General features: G+C 43.2%; 1 protein-coding gene across 1 annotated transcript in view; it reads right to left on the bottom strand.

Annotated features, from left to right (window-relative positions):
• TTN (titin) overlaps nucleotides 1-25,257 on the bottom strand; it is a 291,856-nt gene that overhangs the window by 156,265 nt on the left and 110,334 nt on the right. The window contains exons 92-120 of the mRNA XM_081202301.1: nucleotides 24,872-25,159; nucleotides 24,385-24,672; nucleotides 23,426-23,716; nucleotides 22,080-22,367; nucleotides 21,550-21,645; nucleotides 21,137-21,419; nucleotides 19,862-20,045; nucleotides 19,261-19,350; nucleotides 18,882-19,149; nucleotides 18,535-18,795; nucleotides 17,821-18,030; nucleotides 17,638-17,715; nucleotides 17,491-17,517; nucleotides 16,396-16,443; nucleotides 16,229-16,285; nucleotides 16,035-16,112; nucleotides 12,990-13,229; nucleotides 11,636-11,728; nucleotides 5,902-5,979; nucleotides 5,232-5,297; nucleotides 4,218-4,301; nucleotides 3,773-3,823; nucleotides 3,287-3,349; nucleotides 2,855-2,920; nucleotides 2,466-2,546; nucleotides 1,267-1,350; nucleotides 888-968; nucleotides 474-545; nucleotides 185-256 (exon numbers count right to left, since the gene is read on the bottom strand). Coding sequence (XP_081058427.1) covers nucleotides 185-256; nucleotides 474-545; nucleotides 888-968; nucleotides 1,267-1,350; nucleotides 2,466-2,546; nucleotides 2,855-2,920; nucleotides 3,287-3,349; nucleotides 3,773-3,823; nucleotides 4,218-4,301; nucleotides 5,232-5,297; nucleotides 5,902-5,979; nucleotides 11,636-11,728; nucleotides 12,990-13,229; nucleotides 16,035-16,112; nucleotides 16,229-16,285; nucleotides 16,396-16,443; nucleotides 17,491-17,517; nucleotides 17,638-17,715; nucleotides 17,821-18,030; nucleotides 18,535-18,795; nucleotides 18,882-19,149; nucleotides 19,261-19,350; nucleotides 19,862-20,045; nucleotides 21,137-21,419; nucleotides 21,550-21,645; nucleotides 22,080-22,367; nucleotides 23,426-23,716; nucleotides 24,385-24,672; nucleotides 24,872-25,159 — 3,966 coding nt within the window. The remainder of the gene's footprint in view (nucleotides 1-184; nucleotides 257-473; nucleotides 546-887; nucleotides 969-1,266; nucleotides 1,351-2,465; nucleotides 2,547-2,854; nucleotides 2,921-3,286; nucleotides 3,350-3,772; nucleotides 3,824-4,217; nucleotides 4,302-5,231; nucleotides 5,298-5,901; nucleotides 5,980-11,635; nucleotides 11,729-12,989; nucleotides 13,230-16,034; nucleotides 16,113-16,228; nucleotides 16,286-16,395; nucleotides 16,444-17,490; nucleotides 17,518-17,637; nucleotides 17,716-17,820; nucleotides 18,031-18,534; nucleotides 18,796-18,881; nucleotides 19,150-19,260; nucleotides 19,351-19,861; nucleotides 20,046-21,136; nucleotides 21,420-21,549; nucleotides 21,646-22,079; nucleotides 22,368-23,425; nucleotides 23,717-24,384; nucleotides 24,673-24,871; nucleotides 25,160-25,257) is intronic.

The raw sequence follows: 25,257 nt of genomic DNA, 5'->3' as shown, positions 1-25,257 counted from the left end.
AGATTGTATGTGTTATTCCGTATTTTTCCCATACAGTCTCACACAAATATTCTAATCAATAAGTTTTCTAAAGCTTCTATTCTAAACGCAACCAATACCTTATATTTAATCCTTGTCTACATTTGACTACAATGGTCTTTTTGTTCTGTTCTGTTTTGTTTGTTTGTTTTGAAGGATAGCATACCTTTAGCTGGAGGAGCTTCTTCCCTTTTGCGTAGTCGCGGCACTTTTTCTTCAGGGACCCCTTTCTCAGGTACTTTTAATAATGTTAAAATGAGAATATGTAAGAATATGTAGAGACTAAGCGACCATGACGGCTATTATCAACAACTATACACAAACATATGCTGCATAGGACTCAAATATGAAATGAACGTACATATGATTAAGAGGAAGATCCAAAGAGAGAAACAAAAGAGTCTTAAGATTTAGTTTTATATATTTTTCAAATATATAAGATTTGTGTCTTGTACCTTTGGGTGGCGGAGGCACTTTCTTCTTTGGAACAGGAACCTTTTCTTCTACTTTCTTAGGTACCTCTGGCACTTTGAAAAAAACATTAGTTATGAATATTGGGATCAAATATTGCTAACTATTATAAAGTGAGGAGCAGGGTCCTATATCAAGTTGTAAGATCACTTACAAGTGAACTGGGCACTTTACCAAATTTAGATGTGTTACGATAACATTGCACCCTGTCCGTTTAGTGTTCTGGTGTTTAACTGAAGAACATTTGTTAATGAAGATGCTGTTGAGCAACGAACAAATATAGGAAGACGACGATTACGACACAAAAACAATCACTGCTGTGGGACCTCAGATCTTTTCACGACACGTCATTTGAAGCAACAAATGAAAAGAGCTGCTTATGAGCGGTGGTCTCATACCTTTAGCAGGTGGCTCCACTTTTTTAGGAACGGGAACAGGTGCTTTTTCTTCTGGGACTGGCTTTTTAGGTACTTCGGGCACTTTAAAGATATCAAAAGCAGATTCTGAGAATCACCCGGACACATAACGACTGATCAATGACATCTCACATATTGTGATTACATTTCCCAACAAGGAAGAGATGGTATTTTGGAAAGGAATGCTCTAACCCAGAAGAACCTCCATTTAAGATTCCCACATATTCAATACATTAGCTTTGGTCACCAAACACAGAAAGACGCTGGATTTGTAAAGCTCATTCCGAACAGTGGTTGCATATGGGGGAGAAAGCACAGGGGACAAAGGTTCTTTGGGTGGCTTTCGTTTCAAGAAAAGTACCTTTAGCTGGGGGTGCCGGTTCTTTCTTGGGAACAGCAGCAGGCTTTCTTTCTTCTGGCGTAGGTTTCTTAGGCGCCTCTGGCACTTGATCATTAAAAAAAGAGAGGTTTTAGAACTTGGAACTCCTATTTGAGGCCCAACATCCAAGATTGCACAGAAATATACGGAGAGAAGCAGAAGCGAGATAAATGGCATATCAAGGCATCAAGCAAAAGCTGTTAATAAAGAGGTAAATGTACCCCTGACTGTTAGGTTCAGTCGTGGATGACCCTGGGGTTGCGCGCTCAACTCGCTCTGTAGGCCGAGGGAAGCCGGCATTTGTCCGCAGACAGCTTCCGGGTCATGTGGCGAACCAGGGCAGCGCACGTAAATGCTATTTACCTTCCCGCCGGAGCAGTACCTATTTATCTACTTGCACTGGTGTGCTTTAGAACTGCTAGGTTGGCAGGAGCTGGGACCAAGCAGCGGGAGCTCACCCCGTTGCGAGGATTCGAACCACTGACCTTCTGATCGGCAAGCCCTAGGCTCAGTGGTTTAGACCACAGTGCCACCCACGTCCCCAATCTGTTAACAGGTAAGGGTAATCTGTCATGAAAAAAGCCGCACTGGGCATACATCCCATTTTGATCCACAAAATTGTGTGTCTGTATGAGTGCCTTCTATACACGGCATGCAAATCGAACAGTTATCATGCCATGCAGAAGATATTACGTTAACAAAGCGAAATCTGGCAAATGCGCTGGGGCTGGAAAACACTGCTGGCTTTTATACCTCATCAGTTGCAAGGGCATGTGTGCAGCCAATGCCCTCTCAGCCGGGAGAGGCCACTGATTGGCCAATTTGAAATGCAGCAGCTGGCGGGAACACAAGCCAGATGCCCAGACAGCTAGGGGGGATTACCCCAATAGCTGCCTGGCCATGTGTGCTCTGTTCTCACTGCCCAGGGATGGCAACTGAGCATGAGGGACCACAACAGGCACCCACCCAGGAAGGAGTAAGCATCCATTACATTACAAAGCGAAATTTAGCAAATGAATACTGCATTGGGCCATCACTAAAGTACATGTATATTATACACACTTTGCTTGCAGAAAAAGACCACAAAACCACTTAAGTAACACATAGATGGACACATTTTAGAGCATGGAGAAGAGTTCAGATAAGCAAGATGGTGGGATCATCTCTGACAATGGATGTACCTTTAGCTGGCGGAGCCTCTACTTTTGGAGGAGGAGCAGGTTTTTTCTTTTCTGGGACTGGTTTCTTTGGCACCTCAGGCACTTTAAAGACACACAGGTATAAAAGGTTTAGGGAAGTGCTACAGGCCTACAGTTCATAGCAGTGAAGAAAATGTTTGAAATGCCAGCGTGGATTTAAAACCATGTATCTATTTAACAAAGACAGTTATGGCTATTGAAGATTAAACTTCAGTATATAACGTTTAACATGTAAGATCTTAGTTGTAAAGGTGTCTTTCTGATGCAGTAGCACAGCCACATTTTTGGCTGTGTGTTTATCAATCATCTAGAAGATACACAGGCAAGAGACCTGTCTGAGATATTGTTATTATTGCACATATATTATTCACCTTTAGCTGGTGGGGCCTCTACTTCCTTGGGAACCTTTTCTTCTGCTCTCTTCCTCACCTCAGGAACTTTAAAGATATTAATTTTGGGTTAATCAGATTATAGTGGTCGTCAGAGCCACCCTCACATTATATTTTTAAAACCTTACGGGCTTTTGTGACACATGTAAACATACATAAGCACCCAAACCTGATCAACAAAATATAAAATAACTGCAGATATCAAGTTCTTAATGGATAAGAGTTTAAACCAGGGTTTCCCAAAACTTGGGTCTCTAGCTGTCATAATCCCTAGCTAGCAGGACCAGTGGTCATGGTTGATGGGAATTATAGTCCAAAAACAGCTGGAACCTAAGTTTGGGAAACCCTTGTTTAAATAAACTCACATACTAAAATTGTAGTAGTAATAATAATATTAATAATAATATTATCTACCTTTGGGAGGTGGAACTTCAGGTGCTTCCACATAGAACCTTTCCTCATCGTACTCATCTGGTTCTTTAAAGAGAATTATGAGATTAAAAAGTTACATTTACCCTCCATTTTAGATAATACTGAAATGCTACATGTAGACCTATTAAGATGATGGATGAATTGGTGGAAGAAAATATTGCTCCTGCTACCCACACCTCTAAGTGTCCATCTGATCTTTCGTATGGAGTCTAGGTGTGTACAAATTGTATGTGCTTAGGCTCTTTCCCCACAGTGCTTGCAAATCTGGGAGCAACAATTCCGGGCATGATCTTAAGTCCCACCACCCAACATATCGGTCATCTGAATAGTGATAAAGACATGCCCAAACCCAAGGAAGTATCAATGATGGTGTACAATGACAGCTACACATTTCAACAGTTAACAATTTAGATGAACTCGCATGGTACAAAACAAGATATAACTGGTTTGGAAAAAGAGCAAATCTACCTTCAGCTGGATATTCCACATAGAAGCTGTCTTCTTCATACTCTTCTGGTTCTTTAAAGAAAATTGTAAGATGTAAAAACTGTACTTTCACTCTGTTTTAGATAATACTGGATTGGTACACAAAATGACAACTAAGAAATGCAACAGCAAACAGACTTTGTCTATTCCATCAATCCTAAGCAATCTTTGCACTCCCATGTGCTCACAAAACTCTTGTGCATGAGTATTGCCCCAGGCAGTTCAGTATAGGGAGCACATCCTCACTTGTTACTCTATCATCAAGTAAAAAAGAATGTGAGAATTCTGAGTAGGAGAGTAGGAGAATGCAGAGAGGTCCCACATCCATAAGATACCATTGTATCGGGACAAATTTAAAAGGCGCCATTTTCACACGAGACAAGACAGCAAGAAGAAAAAAGAAGTGAGGAAAGATATTTATAGTTACCTGAACCGTATGTATATTCTTCTTCTCTGTGATACGAAACAGACACCTTTTCTTCTGAAATGGTCCATTGTTGTTCTGTTGGTACTTTAAAAAGCAAGAATTCACTTTAGTGTTTTTTAAATTAAAGATTTGGTAGACAATGAATCTATCCTTACGGAAGTCGCATAACACCACATACTACATTTAGTGAACTCAGCACCACAGCTCAAAATTACACCATTAGGGTGGATGTGCCACAGCAATAAAGAGAAACAAAAATCATAAACAGGTAACAATTGAGACCATAAAGCATAAAAAGCATTTTCAAGCAGTCCAAACCATTTTTGTGTGCAAAGTGAATGTACAAAAGCCCCGTTTCCAAAGAAAAGCAGACATAAGAAGAACAAGAGAGTGGACACATACTTTGGTGAGTATATAGGAGAAGTTGTATTAAATGGTAACATATAGTGTAAATTAGATGAATGTAGAAGATATTAAAGAAAGAAAGCCAAAAGCAAGAATTCTGCACCAATATAGACTCGGTGCCTAGGTGTTGTGGAAACCCCACAGGACTTAAGAGAACCCTGTTCCCCCACGTTCATTTAAAGCACACACACCCTATAGTGATGAGAACTACCATTTCTTCCTCTAATGGCAAACTCAGATCAAGGACAACAACAGGACTGGAGTCAAAACAGATGGCTTTAAGGAGCCTTAAGGAGAAACAAAAGAGGCACTAGCATGCTTTGGGAGTTGGTGTGTTTTGGAGTGTTGTGATATGGGAAGTAGAAAAACAGAATTGTGGTAAGCGTATGGGGATCTGGGGATTTCTCAAGGCATGGTCACCATTCCTGCATAGAGAAAGAGAATGCCATGTGTGACTGTGAAGTGGGAACAACACAATGGCTTAATAAAAACCAGCAATCACTGCAGGTCAGCACAGAGTGAACCTGTGGGCCTGCCTGCATACATTATGGAAATATTCAGATCAGGGATTACACATAAATGCTGAAAAAATAAAAATGTGTTTTGTACCTTTTCTCTCTACCACTTCTTCATGGACCACCTTTCGTGCAGGTTTTGGTGGTGGAGCTTCTGGAGCTTAAAGGATATAAATAGTTAGTCCCAAGCCTTCTAGGCTAAGATTACATGCAGAAAATGTAGGCTCACACTGCATATGCGCTTGCATTTTTGCATCACTCGTGGGATACAATTTACAAAAGACCAAATCAATACATAGCAAAGGGTTGTATCCAAATAAGTCATTCTGTTCGTGCAAGGACTTCAATATGCATAGCAGAAGTCCCCTTGTCTCCTCATGCTTTCCTATGTCTCTCCCCCAAATCTGCTCCAGGGGGTTGGGGAAAACCCCATAACTCTTAACTATAACCTCTTGCTTTTAATGGACAACTCATCTCCATTTGCTCCCCCATCACTACTTCCTTCCCTCTGCTAGTAGCTGGGCACCTAGTTTGCAAGAAGGAGGTCCAAGGTGAAGTCCCTGGCCTCTCCATTTAAAGGGACAGGGTGCAGATAACACGAAAGGCATCTGCCATGGAGACCAGTGCTAGCCAGAGGAAACAGTACACTGGATCAGATGAACAAAACAGGCTGACCTGTTAAGGCAGTTTCATGTATTTCATGGATATGAAATTGATGCAAATGTATTAATAGCACATGCAATTTATATCATCTTCAGTAATACCTCTGGCCCGTTTGAGATGTTCTTCCTCCATCACTTTAGCCTTTCTTTCCACCTCTTCGGTTACAGGTTTCCGTGTAACTACAGGGAATTTAAATAATTTCACATAAGCTGGAAATTGGTTCATTTTACACAGAAGTTATCTGTCAGGGAACTGCCATCAGAGCATCAGGTGGTGGAGGGACTCAGGCAGGATGAAAGAGACTCAACTGCTGAAGCAGGGACCAGCAGGGGGAGGAGTGATTCTCTGAGGGAATGTGAGCAGGAGGGAGGGCTCAGGGACGCTTCCAGCGAAAATAGTGGGGAGGTATCTGAGTCTCACATAGGGAGACCCATACTTCGCAGGAAACTGTCACGCCGTGAGTCCAGGAGACGCGTTTCCGTTAAGGAACTTCTTTGCTGGAAACGCTTCCGCAGGCAGCCACTGTCGGACTCTACTAGTGACTAGAGCAGACATGTCTGAGGAGCTCCGTCACACACAGAGGTTTGTGGGGGCACACAAACTCTGAGGGAGCACGTTTTCACGCACAAGCAGCTAATCAAACCCTCACAGCAGTCCGACAGTCTTTGTACGCTGCCTGTGCAAGAGAAGGCATCATGAGCGAACCAACCGGAACCGGAGGAGCAGGGGCTGGAGCTGGTCCAAGCTTGGAAGATAGATACCGAGCGTTGGAGGTTCAACTGGCCCTGCAGACGGCGAGGCTGGAGGAGAGAAGGGCTCAGGATGCAGACAAGAAGGGGAGAGCCACTCAATTCCCCAGAAAGGTACCAGGATTGGTGCAGAAATTTGGGGGGGACCCCAAGGACTACCATGCTTTTAGGACAGAGATGCAATATGCCCTTAATGTGCAGTTCGATGAGTTCCCTGATGAGGAATCGCGAGTTGCTTTTGTAATTGGGCATCTTGAGAAAGGGGCTAGAGACTGGGTTCGACCCCTAATGGCAACGCACAATGACATACTAAAGGACACAATGAAGTTCTTTCGTGCAATGGATATCATGTTTTCCAGCGATATTGAGGAAGGGGTGGTGCGCAGACAGCTAATGGCTTGTAAGCAGGGGAGTCGATCTGTCCGTGAATATTGGACTGAGTTTACCATGCTGATTCACAGACTGAGTTGGGATTTATCGGCGGCACCCGTTCAAATGCTATTTGAAGAAGGTCTTTCTTCGGGGGTGAAAGACGAGCTGGCACGGAGCCCCAGGGCGGAGTCTATGGATCAGCTGACCAAATCTGCGCTGACCATAGGAGCGCGGCAGGAGGCAAGAGCCTTGGAGAGGCGGGAAGGGAGAGGGGAACGTTGGAAGGAGTTCCGCATTCCAGACATTCCTGAGCCAGCTTTCCCGCCGGCAGAGCCGATGGAAATCGGAACAGCGCGCGCGCGCGCATTTTCAAAAACCAGCGAGGGAGCTAAGAAGGAGGGAAAGGGCCCCCGGAAATGCTATCTCTGCCAACAGCCAGGCCACTTTGCCAGAGTCTGCCCCCAGAGGAAGGAATGGCAAGGGATGGTGGGAGCTGTTGAGGGGGGAGAAGAAGGGGGAGAGGAGCAGGTAAAAGCCAACGCCTGGTTGCCACAATTGGGGCACTGCAGCCAGGCCAAAGAGCAGTGAAAGTGCCCGTGCCAGAAGCTCCTCGACCTGCTCTAGTGATTGAAGTGTCGCTAGAGCTGCAGAATGGGCACCCCCTAAAAATAAAGGCGCTATTGGACTCAGGCAGCTCCTGCAATTTTATGAGCAAGGAGTTTGCTGCTGAACACCAGATACAGACCATCCCTTTAAGCAACCCCCTGCAGGTGACCACGATTGATGGCAGGGAGTTGTTGGGAGGAGGAGTCCGCTTGCAGACTGTCCCAATGATAATGAGGGTGGCAAGGCACACAGAACTGATAGCGTTTAATGTGGCCACCCTGGGAGGCGCTCCCATTATTTTGGGAATGAGCTGGCTAGCTCTACATGATCCGCTGGTTGGCTGGCATCAAAGAGTGGTGTCCTTTGGTTCAGCACATTGCCTAGAACACTGCAAAGGGGAGAAGGGTTCAGTAGGGGTCCAAGCCACCCTAGCAGGGACTGAAGTTATGGGGAAGGTGAAGGTACCACCACAGTATGCAGATCTCAGCGACGTGTTCAGTGAGAAGGAAGCTGACCAACTACCACCTCATAGACCCTTTGATTGTCAGATCAATTTACTCCCTGGAGCACAGCTTCCCGTGGGCAAGGTGTATGCCATGTCAGACAGGGAAATGCAGGAGTTGCGAGGGTTCATTGACAAGAACCTGAAGAGAGGCTTCATCAGAGAGTCCAAAGCAGCAGGGGGGAGCCCAGTGTTCTTTGTGGACAAAAAAAATGCGGACAAGCCGAGACTTGTATGTGATTTTAGGCGGCTGAATGCAGTGACTGAACCGGTGGCGTTCCCTATGCCCAGAATTGATGATATTTTGAACATGGTGAGGAAGGGAAAGATTTTCACAAAGCTGGATCTAAGGGGGGCGTACAACCTGATACGCATAAGGAAAGGGGATGAATGGAAAACCACCATGTTTACCCCTTTGGGGGCGTTTGAATACCTCGTTATGCCATTTGGATTACAAGCAGGCTCCGCGTGTTTTCAATCTTTTATGAACCACGTGCTGGGCCCTTTGCTCTACAAGAATTGCGTCGCCTTTCTAGATGATGTGTTGGTGTATTCTGAGAATGAGGAGCAACATGTGAGAGACGTCAGAGAAGTGTTGAGCAGACTGCAAGCCAACAGGCTGTGGGTCAAACTGGAGAAGTGTCGGTTCCATACCAAGGAGGTGGAATTCCTGGGGTACCGCCTGTCAGACAAGGGATTGGCCATGGATCCCGGCAAGGTACAGGCAGTGCTGGAATGGAAAACACCCAAAACCAAGAAGGATGTGCAGAGGTTCCTAGGGTTTGGAAACTTTTATCGTAAGTTCATCCGCAACTTCGCCCATCTGACGGCACCCATCACTGACTGTCTCAGCAGTAAGAAGAAGTTTGTATGGACGGCGGAGGCGGAGCGAGCGTTTGAGGAACTGAAAAGGGCCTTCGCCTCTGAAGAACAACTTCTGCATGTGGATTTACGAAAGAAGCTAAGGGTGGAAACAGACGCATCTGACAGAGCCATAGGGGCGGTGCTTCTTCTGCAGCCGGGGAAGGAGGAGTCGGAGTGGCGTCCGTGTGCCTTCTTCTCGCGGAAGCTGAACAAATCCGAGAGGAACTACACGGTGTACGACCGAGAACTGCTTGCTATTCATGAGGCGTTCCGGAGATGGAGGCATCTGCTGGTTGGTGCACAACATAAAGTGCAAGTGTGCACGGACCATAAAAATCTAGAGTACTGGAGAACGGCGCGAGTGCTCAACCAAAGGCAGTTGAGATGGGCCCAAGAGTTCTCCAAATTTAACTTTGAGATTTGTTATGTGCCAGGCCCAGAGAATGTTAGGGCGGACGCTCTCTCACGCAAACCTGAATATTTGGAGGGGGAGGGAGCACCCGAAGAAACCCATATCATTCCAGAGGACCGCTGGGTGTGTGGGGCGACTTTGGTGGGGCAAAGGGAATTGGTAGAGGGTACGGTGCAGGATGCATACGCCCAGGGGAAACTCAGGGATCTCAGAGGGGAGGAAGACAAACCCGGTGGTTTTGAGGAGAGAAATGGGGCATTGTATTATAAGGGAGCGTTATATATACCTGAAGGGGAATTGAGGGAGAAAGTACTCAAGCAGCTGCACGATAGCCCCACAGCAGGGCACTTTGGGCAACACAAAACCATGTGGCTGGTTACCAGGGAATTTTGGTGGCCCAAGGTCAGGGAAGATGTGCGGGAGTATGTGAGAGGGTGTGAACAATGCCAACGAGCCAAGGGGGAGAGGCAGGCGCCGGCTGGTTTATTAGAACCACTGCCCACACCTGAGAGACCGTGGGAAGCAGTGGCAATAGATTTCATGACTGATCTGCCAAGGTCTAGAGGGAAAACAGCCATCATGGTTGTAGTAGACCTGTTAACTAAAATGGCCCACTTCATAGCCTGCTCACATGCGGTTACAGCAGAAGAAACCGCCAAATTGTTTGTAGAGAATGTGTTTAGGTTGCATGGCGCCCCCTTGAGGGTGGTTTCAGACCGAGGGAAACAATTTACTTCCAGGTTCTGGAGGAAGCTCATGAGCTTACTGCATGTAGAGGTTAATTTCTCGACGGCCCGTCATCCTGAAACCAACGGGCAGGCGGAAAGAGCAAATGGGGTTCTCCAACAATATTTGAGGTGTTATGTTAATGACAGGGAGAATGATTGGGTGGAGAAGCTGGCGTTGGCAGAATTTGCCTACAACAATGCAGAGAACGTGTCCACGGGGATGAGCCCCTTTTTGGCCAATCACGGGTGCCATCCCAGAGCCTTCCCAGGGGGGGAGGGGGAGAACTGGAGCGTTCCAGCTGCAGAACAGTTCGTGGAAGAAATGGAAGCGATCCATCGCCAGCTCCAACTCAACTTAAACAGGGCTAAGGAGGAATATAAGAGGCAAGCAGACAAAAACAGAAGGGAAGGTGAAAGCATCAGGGTGGGGGACCAGGTGTGGCTGTCTACCCAAGGGTTGCCATTCAAAGGAGGTTGTAAGAAATTAAGACCCAAAAGGCTGGGTCCATTTGAAGTCATACAGCAGGTCAATCCAGTGGCTTTCAGGCTCCGGTTACCGAACCACATGAAGCTGCACCCAGTTTTTCACAGGTCGTTGCTGTCACCGTATAGAGGAGACAGTGAGGGGAGGGTCACTAGGGGACCAGCAATGGAGGAGAAGGAACACAGCTACCATGTAGCAGAGATCCTCGATTCCAGGTGGAAGGGAGATCAAGTAGAGTATTTGGTAATGTGGGAAGGGGAACCGGAGTCGGAAAACACCTGGGTTAGGGCAGAGGATGTCAATGACGAGGTTTTAATAGAGACTTTTCATCAGAGGTTCCCACGTAAACCTCAGCCTGTAGCGAGGTTCCGAAGGGAATACTTTGCCACCACCGACGAGGAAGAGGAGTTGGAGGGGTTCCCAGATTCTGAAGAGGAGGAGGATTCAGCTGGCCAGGACGACGATCGATGGAGAGAATTGTTCGAGACGTCAGAAGATGAGGAAGATTCGTTTCGGGGTTTTAGCCCTTCACCTCCCAGGGGGGAGGAATTGGGAGGGGGTGAGGGGGGCCCTGGAGGGGAAGTGGATGTCAGGGAACTGCCATCAGAGCATCAGGTGGTGGAGGGACTCAGGCAGGATGAAAGAGACTCAACTGCTGAAGCAGGGACCAGCAGGGGGAGGAGTGATTCTCTGAGGGAATGTGAGCAGGAGGGAGGGCTCAGGGACGCTTCCAGCGAAAATAGTGGGGAGGTATCTGAGTCTCACATAGGGAGACCCATACTTCGCAGGAAACTGTCACGCCGTGAGTCCAGGAGACGCGTTTCCGTTAAGGAACTTCTTTGCTGGAAACGCTTCCGCAGGCAGCCACTGTCGGACTCTACTAGTGACTAGAGCAGACATGTCTGAGGAGCTCCGTCACACACAGAGGTTTGTGGGGGCACACAAACTCTGAGGGAGCACGTTTTCACGCACAAGCAGCTAATCAAACCCTCACATTATCTTAAGAATATAATGGGAATATGCACTTTTTAAAAAGGAAAGAAAATAGGACTGTGAGAATCTGAATAGGGCTTGCTGCAGTGGGAAATGTTTTGATACTAAAATTCTAAAGGCCATACCTTTTTCTACCACAACTTTCTTCTCTACTTTCTTGGCTGAAATCTCTGGTGGTTTCCGCGTAGGTGGTTCTGGCTTTCCTGGAACCTGGACAACTGTAACATACATTACATTTATATTAGAGAACATTACCTTACACCTGCTTCATAAACATCAAGGATTGTATAATTGAGAAAGAAAAAGAGTGCAGGGAATGTTAGCAGTTGTGTATTCTTGGCCCAAATGGAAATCAACACTGGCCACCATTTGCTTAAGCAGTGCAGCATTGTTCCATCTGCAAAAGAATATGCTTATTTTTTAATATGACCTGTAAGGCAAGGTATAGGCAGATTTAGATTGGATGAACATCCATTTGAAATATTTTCTGCTGTTGGATTATGCCGAAATGGCAAAACTGACCAGAAAGCTCAGGACCAAGAGGACCAAAACTTTAATAAAGAATGAGAAAAAAAATGTAATTTACTTGAGAGACCACTGTAAGCAGATGAAAACTTTAGCAGGATTGCAATAACACTGGTAATGTTGAAAATATTATGGACAAAATGGAGAGACATAAAATTTGGACGATGAAATAATATGCAGTTGAAAAGGCTGATAATAGGACCCAAGGAGGGGAAGGTGGGAAGATTTGGAAAAATCTCTAAATATGCATATGTATTTTGTATTGTTATAATTCTACACTTGAAAAGGGATGCGGGTGGCGCTGTGGGTTAAACAGAGCCTAGGGCTTGCTGATCAGAAGGTTGGCGGTTCGAATCCCTGCGACGGGGTGAGCTCCCATTGCTCCGTCCCTGCTCCTGCCAACCTAGCAGTTCTAAAGCACCTCTGGTGGGAAGGTAAACAGTGTTTCCGTGTGCTGCTCTGGTTCGCCAGAAGCGGCTTAGTCATGCTGGCCACATGACCCGGAAGCTGTATGCCGGCTCCCTCAGCCAATAAACCGAGATGAGCGCTGCAACCCCAGAGTCGTTCGCGACTGGACTTAACAGTCAGGGGTCCCTTTACCCTTTACCTTTACACTTGTAAAATCAAATAAAAATTATTTTTTTAAAAAAAATTGAAATATTTTCTGCAAGTATATTGCTGCAAGAAAGCAAAATTTGATAGAAAAAAAGGAACAGCAGCTTTTCCAACCACATTTGAGCTCTCTTCCCCCTCCAAAGAACAGTGAAATGAGAGGTATTGGAAATTAATCATATAGTGCAGTGCTGGGGAAGCTGTGACTCTCCAGATATCATCCTTGCCAAATGGCTATGCTGACTGGGGCTGATAGGATATGGAATACACCAACATCTCGAGAACCACAGATTCCTCAACAGAGAAAACAGAAAGGAGAAAGTTTTAAAAAACGAAACATACCTTCTTTGCGAATTTGCTTTTCTTCATAAGTTACTTGTCTTTCTCCATATGCCCATTCCTCTTCTCCTTCATCGTATCCTTCTTCTCGTTCATAATATTCATGCTCCTCTCCATAATCCTCTTCCCATTCTTCATATTCTTCTTTGTGAACCTCATATACTTCTTCCTTCTTCTCATAAACTGCTTCTTTCTTCTTAGCTACAGTGGTTACTTTGACTTCCTGAGGTTTCTTTGCAGGAGCTAATAAATAATAATAATAATAATAATAATAATAATAATAATAATAATAATAATAATACAAAGCCTAATAAGGTTGACATGGGTATTTGCAGTTTTCAGAATAATCATTCCATACATGCGTTATTGTGCTTTGAAATTGTACAAATGAAGTTTTTCGTCGTGTAGTTTCAATGCCATGTCATTCTCAAAGCAACAGCAGCATGGCTGTCCTAAGGCAGATGGATTTATTAGAGCTTACGAATGGATAGATGAATTAAATGAAAGCTTTCTGCTCAGTGGAAAAGTTTGAAATTCTTGGGTGAAATCTAGGGATAGATGAATCTGTAATGACTGTTTCTCTCAGCTTTTTGTTTTTCCCAATCTTAAATTCAGTTCTCTGTCTTTATTTTATTTATTTATTTTAAAAATTCCTCATGCAAATCCACCAACATTTTCCCATGCAGTTTTGACTAATATACATATTTTTGCAAGTATTTTCCCCTAATATAATGAAGTGTTTCGACTATTTGATGCATTTTCATGCGCACTTGCCCCTAGTATACAAATTTATGCTTGGAGAACTACATCACAAAATTTGAAGGAGTGTGAATTTCAAAGGAGAGCTGCATTTCAGTTTGGCTATTGGATCAAAAAGTGTGAACTAGTTAGTTTGTCATTAAAACGGAAACAAAATTGAATGTCTCCTCCAACCCTATGAAAAACAATTCTGCATGGAAGTGTCCACTGATATAAGAGAAGGAGAGGAGTTTTTTTTGCTGAACCTTCTCCTCCTTTTTCTGCTGCAACCCCTTGTGTCCCCAGAAAATGAGTTCAAGAGGTTTCACTCTGGAACAGTGTGGCAGGTGGCAAAGGGGGCTGCAAGGAGAAAAAACTAATGAAAAAACTGCCTCCTAATCTCTTGTGCTAGTACACACCTCCACTAGATCAAAAGCCATTCTGCTTTAATTCTACCTACTGTCTTTTCAAAGTCCTTTTAATAAACTATCAGTATTTCAGTGGGTATTCTAGTCAACTGATAGTTAAATCCCCCGGCTTATCTGCAGCAAGCTCCTGAAGTAAACGTTGAAGAAAGAGTTCAAATTAGTATTATCTGGAAAATCCTGTAAAGGGATGACCTTTGCATGAATAATGATGTTAGGATGACTGAAGGGGAAATGAAGAATGACAGCGCCACATTTTAAATGGCCCAAGCAATAAAAGATGGGGAGTGGGTGCCATTTTCCTCATAAAAGATTATTTTCTTAGTATGCGCATTTCAGTATTTGATTCTTTACCTTCTGTTGGAATAATTTCCTGTACTTTTGGAACTGGGACTAGGGCCGAAGATGGGGGTTCTGGTTCCTTTGCCACTTCTGAAACATTTACAGATATGTCTGCTAAGCGGCTTGATTGAGCATCATGAGCTAGCCTTTGGATTTAATTTCATCTGGTCTCATTAACATTAGTCAGATGAAACTGGACTGAGATCTTCGGTTTGTATTGTTAAGATGCGCGGCATTCTCGTTAACATTTAAAGACAAAGGGGAGAGGAACAAATCTCGGGAACAAATATAGCTAATTGAGTCTTCTGTCAAATTCAGCAGCGACAACCCAACTGAGGCTGCAATCACACACACACAAGACCTAATAATAGCCTCCTGAATCAGCCCAATGGCCCATCGAATCCAAAACCCTGTTCTCACAGTGGCCAACCAGATGGCTGTGGGAAACCAGGGGGCAGAACATTAGCATAAGAGCAATTCTCTCTTGTGGCTTCGGAAGCATTGCTTCCTCCAACTGTGGTAGAAGTGGAGTAGAGAAGAAGAAGAAGAAGAAGAAGAAGAAGAAGAAGAAGAAGAAGAAGAAGAAGAAGAGTTTGGATTTGATATCCCGCCTTTCACTCCCTTTAAGGAGTCTCAAAGCGGCTAACATTCTCCTTTCCCTTCCTCCCCCACAACAAACACTCTGTGAGGTGAGTGGAGCTGAGAGACTTCAAAGAAGTGTGACTAGCCCAAGGTCACCCAGCAGCTGCATGTGGAGGAGCGGAGACGCGAACCCGGTCCCCCAGATTACGAGACTACCGCTCTTAACCACTACACCACACTGGCTCTCCACATGGCTAGTAGCCACTGGCAGTCTTCCCCTCCATTAATTTGCCTAATACTCTTTTAAAGCCATCCACAGCTAGGGAGGAATTCAACGTCATGCTAGGACAACTGTTCCACCAGGGGAAACATCTTGACTTGCCAGACAGAATGACCCCCCCCCCTCTTCCCACTGTGTGCTGTTCTGAGGGTTGTCTTGATTCCCCCCTCCCCCGAACCAGTTTCATGGGGAAGGGGGGGCACACAGGGAGAGGGGAAGCCCCATTGTGCAAGTGGAAGTCCCCATGCAGGTCTTCCACTGACGGGACTCATGAGTGGAATCCTGCCCTTACAATGCAGTCCTAACCAGGTACACTCCAGTGTAAGCCCTATTGAATTCTTACTCCCAGATAAGTGAGGGCAGATTGTAGACTGTAAGTCCCATTGGCTGAATAGACATCTGAGTAGACATGCATATGGCTGCTCTGGGACGTAAGCTGGAGCTGTGTCTTAATAACCAAATAGTACTGGACCCCATTGCATGAACAGAGCCTACACATGCTTGCTGATATAGAACTTATGCATTTGTAGTAACATGTGAAAACTAAAGTTTTTAGAATGAGAGTAACATGGTTCCCCCCCTTCCTTTGCTGTGATTATGCCTTAATCTACACTGGTTAACATATGTCCCTTATAAATCAATTTTATAGTATTTGAATCAACACTTCTAGTATGATAGTACCTTTAGGAGGGGCAACTTCTTCTGGAGCTTTTGGAACCACCTTTTTGGTCACTTTCTGCACAGTTGTCTTTTTAACAACTAAAACAAGTACAAAATAGATAAAGCCATTAGCCACCCAAAATGAACCCAGCAGCAAGTGAAAGTGCATGTAAAGATCTGCATTTCTGAGCATGTATGCAACAGAACTGTAATACCTTTTTCCTTTTTCTTCTCTTCTGGCATAAGAAGGAAGAGAGGAAGAGCAGGAGTTTCTGATAAACGCAAGGGAAAATTCAATCAATGAACATTCATATGGCACACAAATTCTAAACCACCTGCTCTCCCACCCTTAACAGCGGAATCTTTTGTATATAAGGCTTACCTTCAGCTGGAACTTCAACAGGAACTGCAACTCTAGCATCTGGGATATCTAGAGAACCAAATGTGCAAGGAAAGGGACCATCAGATTAATCCTGGCTGCATCCCGTATACGAATAAGAAACTCATTCTCGAAGTGTGGATCCTTATGCAGCTTAAGTGATACCACACACACACACACACACACACAGGAGGTACCCAAAGCTTTGGAAATCTCTTAAGGGAGGTATGGGGAAACTTTGGCCCTCCTTATATTGCTGAACAACAACTCCCACTGGCCATGCTTGTTGAGCAACTTCTGGAGGGCCAAAGGTTCCCATCCGTCATGAAGTTTGCAGAAGTGCAAAAACTTATTTCCAAAGCACAGGGACCAAGCACAGCACAATAAGGAATGAAAAGGGGCCACAGCACGCTTGCTGACTTTTGTGGAGGGGGGAAGAAATTAAAAACCAGGAGGAAAAGAATAGCGTGTCCTGGAATGGAATGGACTGTCCTGGTTCAGTTAGAAGATGACTCTTAAGTCATTTGCCCTTATGAAAAAGCCATTCTAAATATTCCATTTGGCTTAGATCCAGATGTTTCGCCCACTGACAGGAGCATCTTGCTAGTGGGAGCAGAACTCCGGCGGAAGGAAAGAGGGTGACTTTTGCCAATTCCGCCTTCCCTCTGCAGTCCCTTGCACCCTCTTAAAATCTGTTCCAGTGGGGTTAGGAGGCCTTCAAAAATGGAAGAAAGGATGAGGTATTTTCAGGATAGAAGGGTGGCTTTCATTTGCAAGCAACTAAGTTTGGCTCCAACCCTTTAATTGTCCTACTTGGAACACACAAGAGCAAATAGCCTATGCTCACTGAAACTAACTTTAGTATGGAGGCTGCAGGCTTTTGTGCATGTACCAGGGGATTTTTAGCCCCACCCCCCATCTAGAAACATCCAGGGGCCATTGCTGAAAGTCTGGGGAGGCTCCACACTGGCATCCAACCCAGAGGGGTAGGGGCTTCAGGTGGAAGGGGAACTGTACAGGCAGAGAACCTCATCATGTGTGGGCATGATATACAAAAATAAAACTTGAGACAAATGCATCCATGCTTTTTTTCTTTACCTGGGGGCTTCACTTCCAGTTTAATTTCTGCAAGAGAAGAAAGTAGATTTGCATTTGAAATTATTTCCACTTCGCGGACATCATTTCCACCCTTCCATCTTACGTCCTGTGTTGTTGTTTTTTAAGTTGAAGAAAGCATTTACTAACCTTTAGTAGTCAGATAAAGTTCAGCAGTGCTTCTTGCTTCACCTCTTGGCTCCAGACGAGCAATTACAGAATACACCCCTGAAATCACAAAGGCAATTTGTTATGTGACATCATTTTTGTCAGCAACGGGGGCGGGGGGGCGGGGACGACAGCAAGGGAAGGAAGCAAATAGTGTAACATTACCTTCATCATCTGCAGTAACGTTGTGGATAGTCATATAATGGCAACGGCCTTCACTTCTGAAACTGTACTTTTGACTCTCCCTGAGTTCAACTTTGCCTTTATACCATGTGACGACTGCATCATCAAAGGATACCTCGCACTCAAAGGTTGCAGATTGGTATTCACTCACCACTATGTTCTGAATGGTCTTTGTAAACTGGATGGGTTCAGCTGTTTTTGGAAACAATTTTTTGAAAATGTAACCATTATTCCTTTACATGAAGCTTTGCCTACATACACAACTCCACCAAAAAACAAAGAAAGTTATACAAAGAACTGAGCATTCGGCATTCCATGACAGCGAGTTCGTATACTGGAAGTAGATCCGAAACTTAAGATAGTTGGCACAGCGCTGTGTCAGAAGCAATAGAAGCCAGGTAACAATGGAAAGGGCTGCGATCATCGTAAAAACCTCAGCATAAAAGTGCCAAAAGATGAAATGGGGTGGAAAAACCCCTCCCATTGTAAAGTCAAGCTATAAGAATGTTCAAAGAGAAATAAGCTGAGATAAGAATGTGTACAATGACAGCATGACTGATATCTTGGGCAGTGAGGGAAGAAGTATAGCAGAATTTTCTTCAAACAGAGGATTTCCCAGCATTGTCTTTTCTGTCTTATTTGTCAAGATTACCCCCAAACTTGCTTATTCTTACATAAAGATGTGCATATACAAACCTTCAATGGTTAGGTCAGCAGTTGTTTCTAGATGGTCAAACCTGCAGGTATAGCGCCCCTGGTCTTCTGTTCGCACATCTTTAATAATGAGCCTGTGCATCTTCTCTGAGACTTCAGCTGAATATCTACCTCCTATCTTAAGAGCCTTTCCATTTCTGAACCACTGGGATTTTGCATTTGGAACAGAAAACTGGCAGACGAAAGAGCACGTAAAGCCTTCCTTGAGTGAAGTGTCACGCAGATGCCGTTCAATTGCTGGTTCTGTTAGCAAGTTCAAGTACATATTTTAGAAAATGCCAAGTAAAATCAAAGCTTAAGTTTATGTTAAACAGAAATTTTGCACTTACCAATCACAGTAAGCTTAGCGCTGGCAATATGTGGCCCACAGACCACTCTGTAATTTCCTTGATCTCCAAGTTGACAATTCCTGATTTTAAGTATGTGTCGGTCACCTTCAATTCTTATTTCATACTTGTTGTTAGAGTCCAGTTTTTCCGTGCCTTTGTACCAGGAAAGTTTGATTTCTGGATAGTTAATTTTAATCTCACACTCAAACACGGCATCTTCATCTGTTACTACAGTCAGATCTTCAATATCTCTGATCAGAGTGACGGGCTGAAAAACATTTTTCATATGTTTGACTGTTTCAGAGCACAGCCTATGCTATGTATTAGCTACAGTTGTCAGCACACATAATTAAATGGTGTAATATATGGCAATAACTACCTCTGTCTGTGTAAGTCTTTGCTGAATAAATGATACCAGTTCATCAAACTCTTGTTCTTCCCTTCTAGATCTCTGTGTTACTTCAATCTCCTGTTGGAGCAAAAACCAAGGTTTAAAATGGTAGAAAACCTTCATGCTTTTAGCTATTCCCTTTTGCCAAAACTTTACGAAAATGAAGCAGTTCTGTATATTCATTGCAGATCTAACTTCCTTTACATGCAGGACAGCTCAACTCCAATCCTTCCAAAATGCTTAAGGTTACCCAAAGAGAACCCACTAAAAACTATCAGAAGCACCTCTTTTCTTCTCTACTGTCCCTAAACAATGCCTCTTAGTCTATACAACTCATGTGATGAGGTATGATTGACATCTTTTGGAGAACAACACTGAGTAGGGTTTGCTGTGAAGATGCCATGAATAAACGATCCCCAAATGTGAACCTTCATGACATCAGAAGCAACAGCTAAGTTCCAAAATAGAATATAAATCTCTGTAATTGGTTAACTGCATATCTGGAATATTGAACACACTTATTTAAGCAATAATAGCACAACACATTTCAAAAAATTACTCTGAAGCAAATGGATATGCTGGTATTTACCAGTCTATGAGTTTCTTCTTCCTGGCTTTGTTTCAGCAGCTCAAAGGCTTGGAGGAGACCTCGGAAATCGGTAATTCCATACATACGTGCATATTTTTCATATTCTTTAGGATCTACATTTTTCAGAAGTTCCATTATATCAATGGCCTTTTCTTCCTCATCTTCCTTCCTTTTAGTTGGGGTCCTATAGAAATGGCAGAATTTTTGGTGTTGTTCATAAAAGATGCTCTCTGTGTTGAATGGTTCAATGTTCTGAATTGCTAAATTGCTAAAGCTATTTTTGGTCATCTGCAGACTATCCCTTGCTTTTTCCTGTAAGACTAATTGCAGTCGTTAACAGGTTTACCATACCCATTGAGTCAATCACCCATCTCCTACTACCCTTCTGAGAAAATCCCCACCGCACCCTCCCACTATATATTAGGGTCTGGTGACTTCTGTTTCAGTGTATCTCAAGAAGTGTGCATGCACAAGAAAGCTTATACCCAGAACAAACTTAGTTGGTCTCTAAGGTGCTACTGGATAATGTCTTAATTTTTTAATTTATTTTGACTGCGTCAGACCAACATAGCTACCTACCTGAATCTAGAATCCTTTTTTAACTCAGCCAAGCTTACCTCTGTGTGCACAATGCATAGGTTTGCACTTAGTTAACTTTTCAGATAATTTACATTCCTCTATGTAACATGCCATAGAGAATCATAAATTACTTCTTGACAAGTTTCTCTTAATGGTTTTTCTGACCAGGAAAAAGAACTTTTCATTCATGCCCTTAAAACAGCATGTCTGATATATCCCTGTAGGTCTGCTGTCACGTTGTGGGATATCTCGTTCATATACAATTGGATATGGATTGAATCATGCTTAGAGTAGACTCTCTGAAATCAGTGGGACTTGTTAGTCATGATTAAGCACAACCTAAACCATAATGTTTGATTTTCTAAAACTCATGGCTGTTGTCCTCAGCATTAGAGAGTGGATCAAATTGTGGTTTCAGACTTTAATTAATACAACATTCTGTTAGCCCCTAGTGCTGAAAAGGCTGCAAAAGGCTGCATAACATCTACTACATGTTTACCAGACTGAAGTTTGAGTGTCATGATCAGGTATAGTCCGATAGACTTCAAGAGGCATGTTTAGTCAGAAATAAGTCCTGCTAAGTCCAGTGGAACACGACTGCTATTAAGAGTGTTTAGGGTTGCAGCCTGAGTTATATTTGTGGTTCAGATCCTGCCTCACCTTCAGATTAAAACTTAGAGCAATTCTGGTACTTACTTCTTTAGTTTTGCTCTAAGATCACCTTCTATCACTTCTTGTTTCTTCTCCTCAACCTGTAGGTTGACGTTGCTGTCAATTTCACCGTGTTGATTGAAAGCCACACATCTGTAATGCCCAGAATCAGTTTTTGTTGTATCCTTTATTTCCAGCTTGGCTTCATCTCCTCTTTGCTGGATGCTAATGCGACCTCCTTGGTTGAGTTGCCTCCATTTTCCCTTCATCCATTTAACATTGGGGATGGGATCGCCACCTACTTTGGCAATAAATGTTGCAACGCTCTCTGATGAAGAAGAAAAGAAATGAAATGTGGTAAAGAAAATATCTGTCCCTGGCCAGGGGGAAACAGCAGTCAGCATATGCCAAATTCAAGTATTATGAAATATGGCTATTTTTTTAAAAGCTTGGCTTACTTTCGATGACAGTGATGCTTTGAGGCTCCGAGACGAAGTAAAGCTTGCCATCAGTTGGTGCTTTCTTAGCTGCTGCTGGTGCAGCTGCTGCTTTTTCTGAAAAAAGAATATTGAGGGAATTAAGTGGTGGAGCAGAAAGGGACTACACTAAAACCAAACAACAACAACAACCCATGCCATAGATGAGACCATTGACTAAATGCACAAAATACTACCCAGCTTATGTATTGGGGTCCTTTTGTTTGATTTAATTTTATACAAGTCATGTATAAAATACAGGATACCAAGGAACAACTAGCTCAGGGTATTGAAGCAAATGCATTTTGGGTGGCAATACTATGAAATAATGCATGTGAATATGCAAGTTGTAGTGTGATATGCAGTCACGTGCCCAGGAAAAATAAGCAGTTTTGACCTGCTAATTTATAGGTGAAGCTGCTCCTATCTACTGTAACAGGGAGATACTGAATAGACTGATACCGGAATTTTGAGTTACTGTTTCATCACCAAAGCATTCAGTTTCACTGTACCTTTAATTGTCACTTTTGACTTGCAAGAGTCAGTTCCAGCTGCATTCGAAGCTTTGCATATATACTCGCCAGAATCAGTCTTAGTAACTGCCTGGACTTCCAAAACAGCGGATCCATTAGCAAAGCTCAAGCTGCATTTATCAGATGATCTTAGCTCTTTCCCAGCTTTTAGCCACTGGATTCTGATGGGCTGCGATCCCTTGACATGGCAACTGAGCTGCAAGATTTTACCTTCTTCTATTGTTGCCGGTTTAAGAGGTTGATCAAATACTGGTGGTTTTTTGGGCTCTGTAATGCCATTCGAAGGGACAAAATAATGAAGCAAGAGAAGAAAAGATGTTAAGTAATAATTTCTCTTCCATAACAAGATACAGATCTGGGTTTGAATAAGATTATGCAGCGGATGCTGATGAATCCATTCCATTTTCCCAGTACAGTATTTATATGGTAGAAGTAGTACAAAAAGAATGGAGGTGTGAAGTATGCATACGTTAAGGTAGCACATAAAGCTGTTATTTTGCAAAGAGAAAGGAATATGAAAGCATTGAATTAGCTGCAAAATATGCATTATCGCCTTTTATGTTAACAGCCCAAAATTTGATGATTTCACAACAAGCTACCAAAGATGTACAAGCCAGAAAGGTTGGAACAATATATTACACAATTGGTTGCAATCCTTCACCTTTGATACCTTTAATGTGATATTGTTAAGGGGAAAAAACATTTCAAAGAGTCCTTACATGGATAGCAGTTCCATGTAAGTAAAAGCAGGCACTCAATATATTGCTTATCTGATCAGACTTTCACAAATGCAGCTATATCTTCAAGTGTTGGGAAGCATTAAACACTTTCTAACTTTTGAAGCAGTCCTTAATGGATTTATTTGCAAAACATTTTTTTTAATGGATGAAGTTTTTATGCACTGTTAACAGTAAGTATGAGAACTAATTATTTATATTAAAAAGTGATGAAAAGATAAGATAACTTTTTCAGAAGGCTTAGCATTTACAGAAAAACATCTGGAAGATGTCTTTTTCAAACTATTTTTGCCTCTTCAAGCATGCATAAAGTGGCATTATTAAAGAGTTTAGTAAACAGCAGAACATTTTTAATAAGAGAAATGTCAAGTAATGAACATCTTCAGAAGAATTGCCTACTATTTTCCTAATCTTACACTTTAACTCCTGCAAGTCCTATGAATAAATAAGGTGGGACTGGATTTTATCACCCAATGTAGAAAAGTAATTGCAATTAATGAGTATTATAGCGCAATTAGACAATCAGAAAACACCAAAAGCTTATGAGCTTAAAAAGAAAAATAAATACCATAGAGGCTGTCAACTGACCTTTAATAACCACAGAAGAAGTACAGAGTGCACTCCCAGCCTCATTGGACACTTTGCAGGTATATAAACCTGCATCAGCTTGTCCTGAATTCTTAATTTCAAGGAGAAGAGTGTTGTTCTTGAATGATATTTCGCAATTAGGGCTTTCATAAATCTCCTGGTTATTCTTGTACCAGGCAACAGTCAAAGGCTGGGAGCCAGAAACACGGCCCTCAAGTTTAAATGTGTTCCCCTCTGTCTCTTCTACAGTTTCTGACAGCTTTTTGGTGAAGGAAGGTGGAGTCTGTCGTTCTGTCAGAAAGGAAGAAAAATCTTTGTCACCCTCCGAACAACTGTCTTCTATTCTCCTGGATTTCCCCATTTACTGTCAGGGGCTCACATCCAGCAGAACAAACTTGCACTTGCATGATGAGACTTCCCATTCTTCTCGGTTTCCCCCGAAGACCAAGTGCTCCCACAAATCTGCTCCAGAGGATTGAGTGCCCCCCAAGAACATATTTGTGGGAGTTCATGGGACTGCATGGGGAAGGAGAGGAAGGGGAAGTCCCAATGGACAAATGGAAATCTGCTCACATGCCATGGACTACCACCCAAACACTCTTCAATGCGTATTTTCAGTTTCCTCCAGTATGTCTTGTCAAAATACAGATGTTGTGATGTTTTCCAAAGCATCACTTTGTCATTGTAGCTTGAACTCTGAGACCTCCTAGGCGAGTGGAAGGCACTCATACGAGGGGTCTCCAGAGTCTGTTGATTCCAATGCCAGGTACAGCCACCTCCTGCACTGCATAACACACTATTACAGGTCATCCTCTGAAATTCAAATGTGACTTTTTGGAAGATGCGGGGAGAAGTAAACAAAAACAAAACCCTTCCCACATGTGAAAATCTGCTCACTGTTCTTTAGAGAGAAGCCAATATGATATAATGGAAGCTGGTACAGATTAAGCACCCAGTACCTTTAATGTTAAGTTGAGCTGTGCAAGAGTCCTTTCCAACTTCGTTGCTAGCATGACACGTATATTTTCCAGAATCCCCTTTGCCAACTTTCAGAATTGTCAAATGGGCTATATTTTCCACATAGCTGATCTGGTAGTTCCCTCCAGTTCGCAGTTCTCGGTTATCCTTTGACCAAGTAACCTTTATTGGGCGTGTTCCAGAAATATGGCATTCAAAGTCAGCACCATCACCAGCAACGGCGTCAACAGGTGCAATTGGGATGTCAAAGAACGGAGGAGTCTTCCCTTCTAAAGATTGGAAGAAGTAAAAATAAGGTGTAACTTTGCACATGTTAATCCAGATGAGTTACGTTGTTAAGAAAGAAACACATGGTAATTGCAGGAAGAGGCCCAAGTCACAGCATATTCTTCATTTAGGATAGGCACGTAAGTGGGGAAACATCCCATTGATGACATCAAAGAAAAGTACATTTGACACTTGACAAACCTGTAAGGATGAGTTTGGCACTAGAAGAAGCAGTTCCAATAGCATTGGAAGCTGTGCAAGTATATTGTCCGGCAAGACTCATGTCAGTTTGTGAGATCTGCAGAGTTGCAACGTTGTTTAAGTATGACGTTTGCACATTATAGCCATCTCTTATTTGTGCGCCATCTTTATACCAGGTTACTTCAATGGGTTCGGAACCAGTAATGCCACAATCAAATGTAATTGGTAATCCAACAGTTTCGTGAATATCTCTTAATTTCCGGGGAAATGAAGGAGGAAGTTTAAGCTCTGCAAGGGAACAAATATTGTACATTGGAGTGTTGTTGACTGAGTGTTTCAGTTGTTGTACTATATTTCCACTGCTTAAGATTTTTTCATAGAGATAA

This window comes from Podarcis bocagei (assembly GCF_964188305.1).
Source record: "Podarcis bocagei genome assembly, chromosome: 1".
NCBI lineage: Eukaryota > Metazoa > Chordata > Lepidosauria > Squamata > Lacertidae > Podarcis > Podarcis bocagei.
The sequence above is the reverse complement of the archived record's forward strand: the minus strand, read 5'-3'. Positions and strand labels throughout refer to the sequence as shown.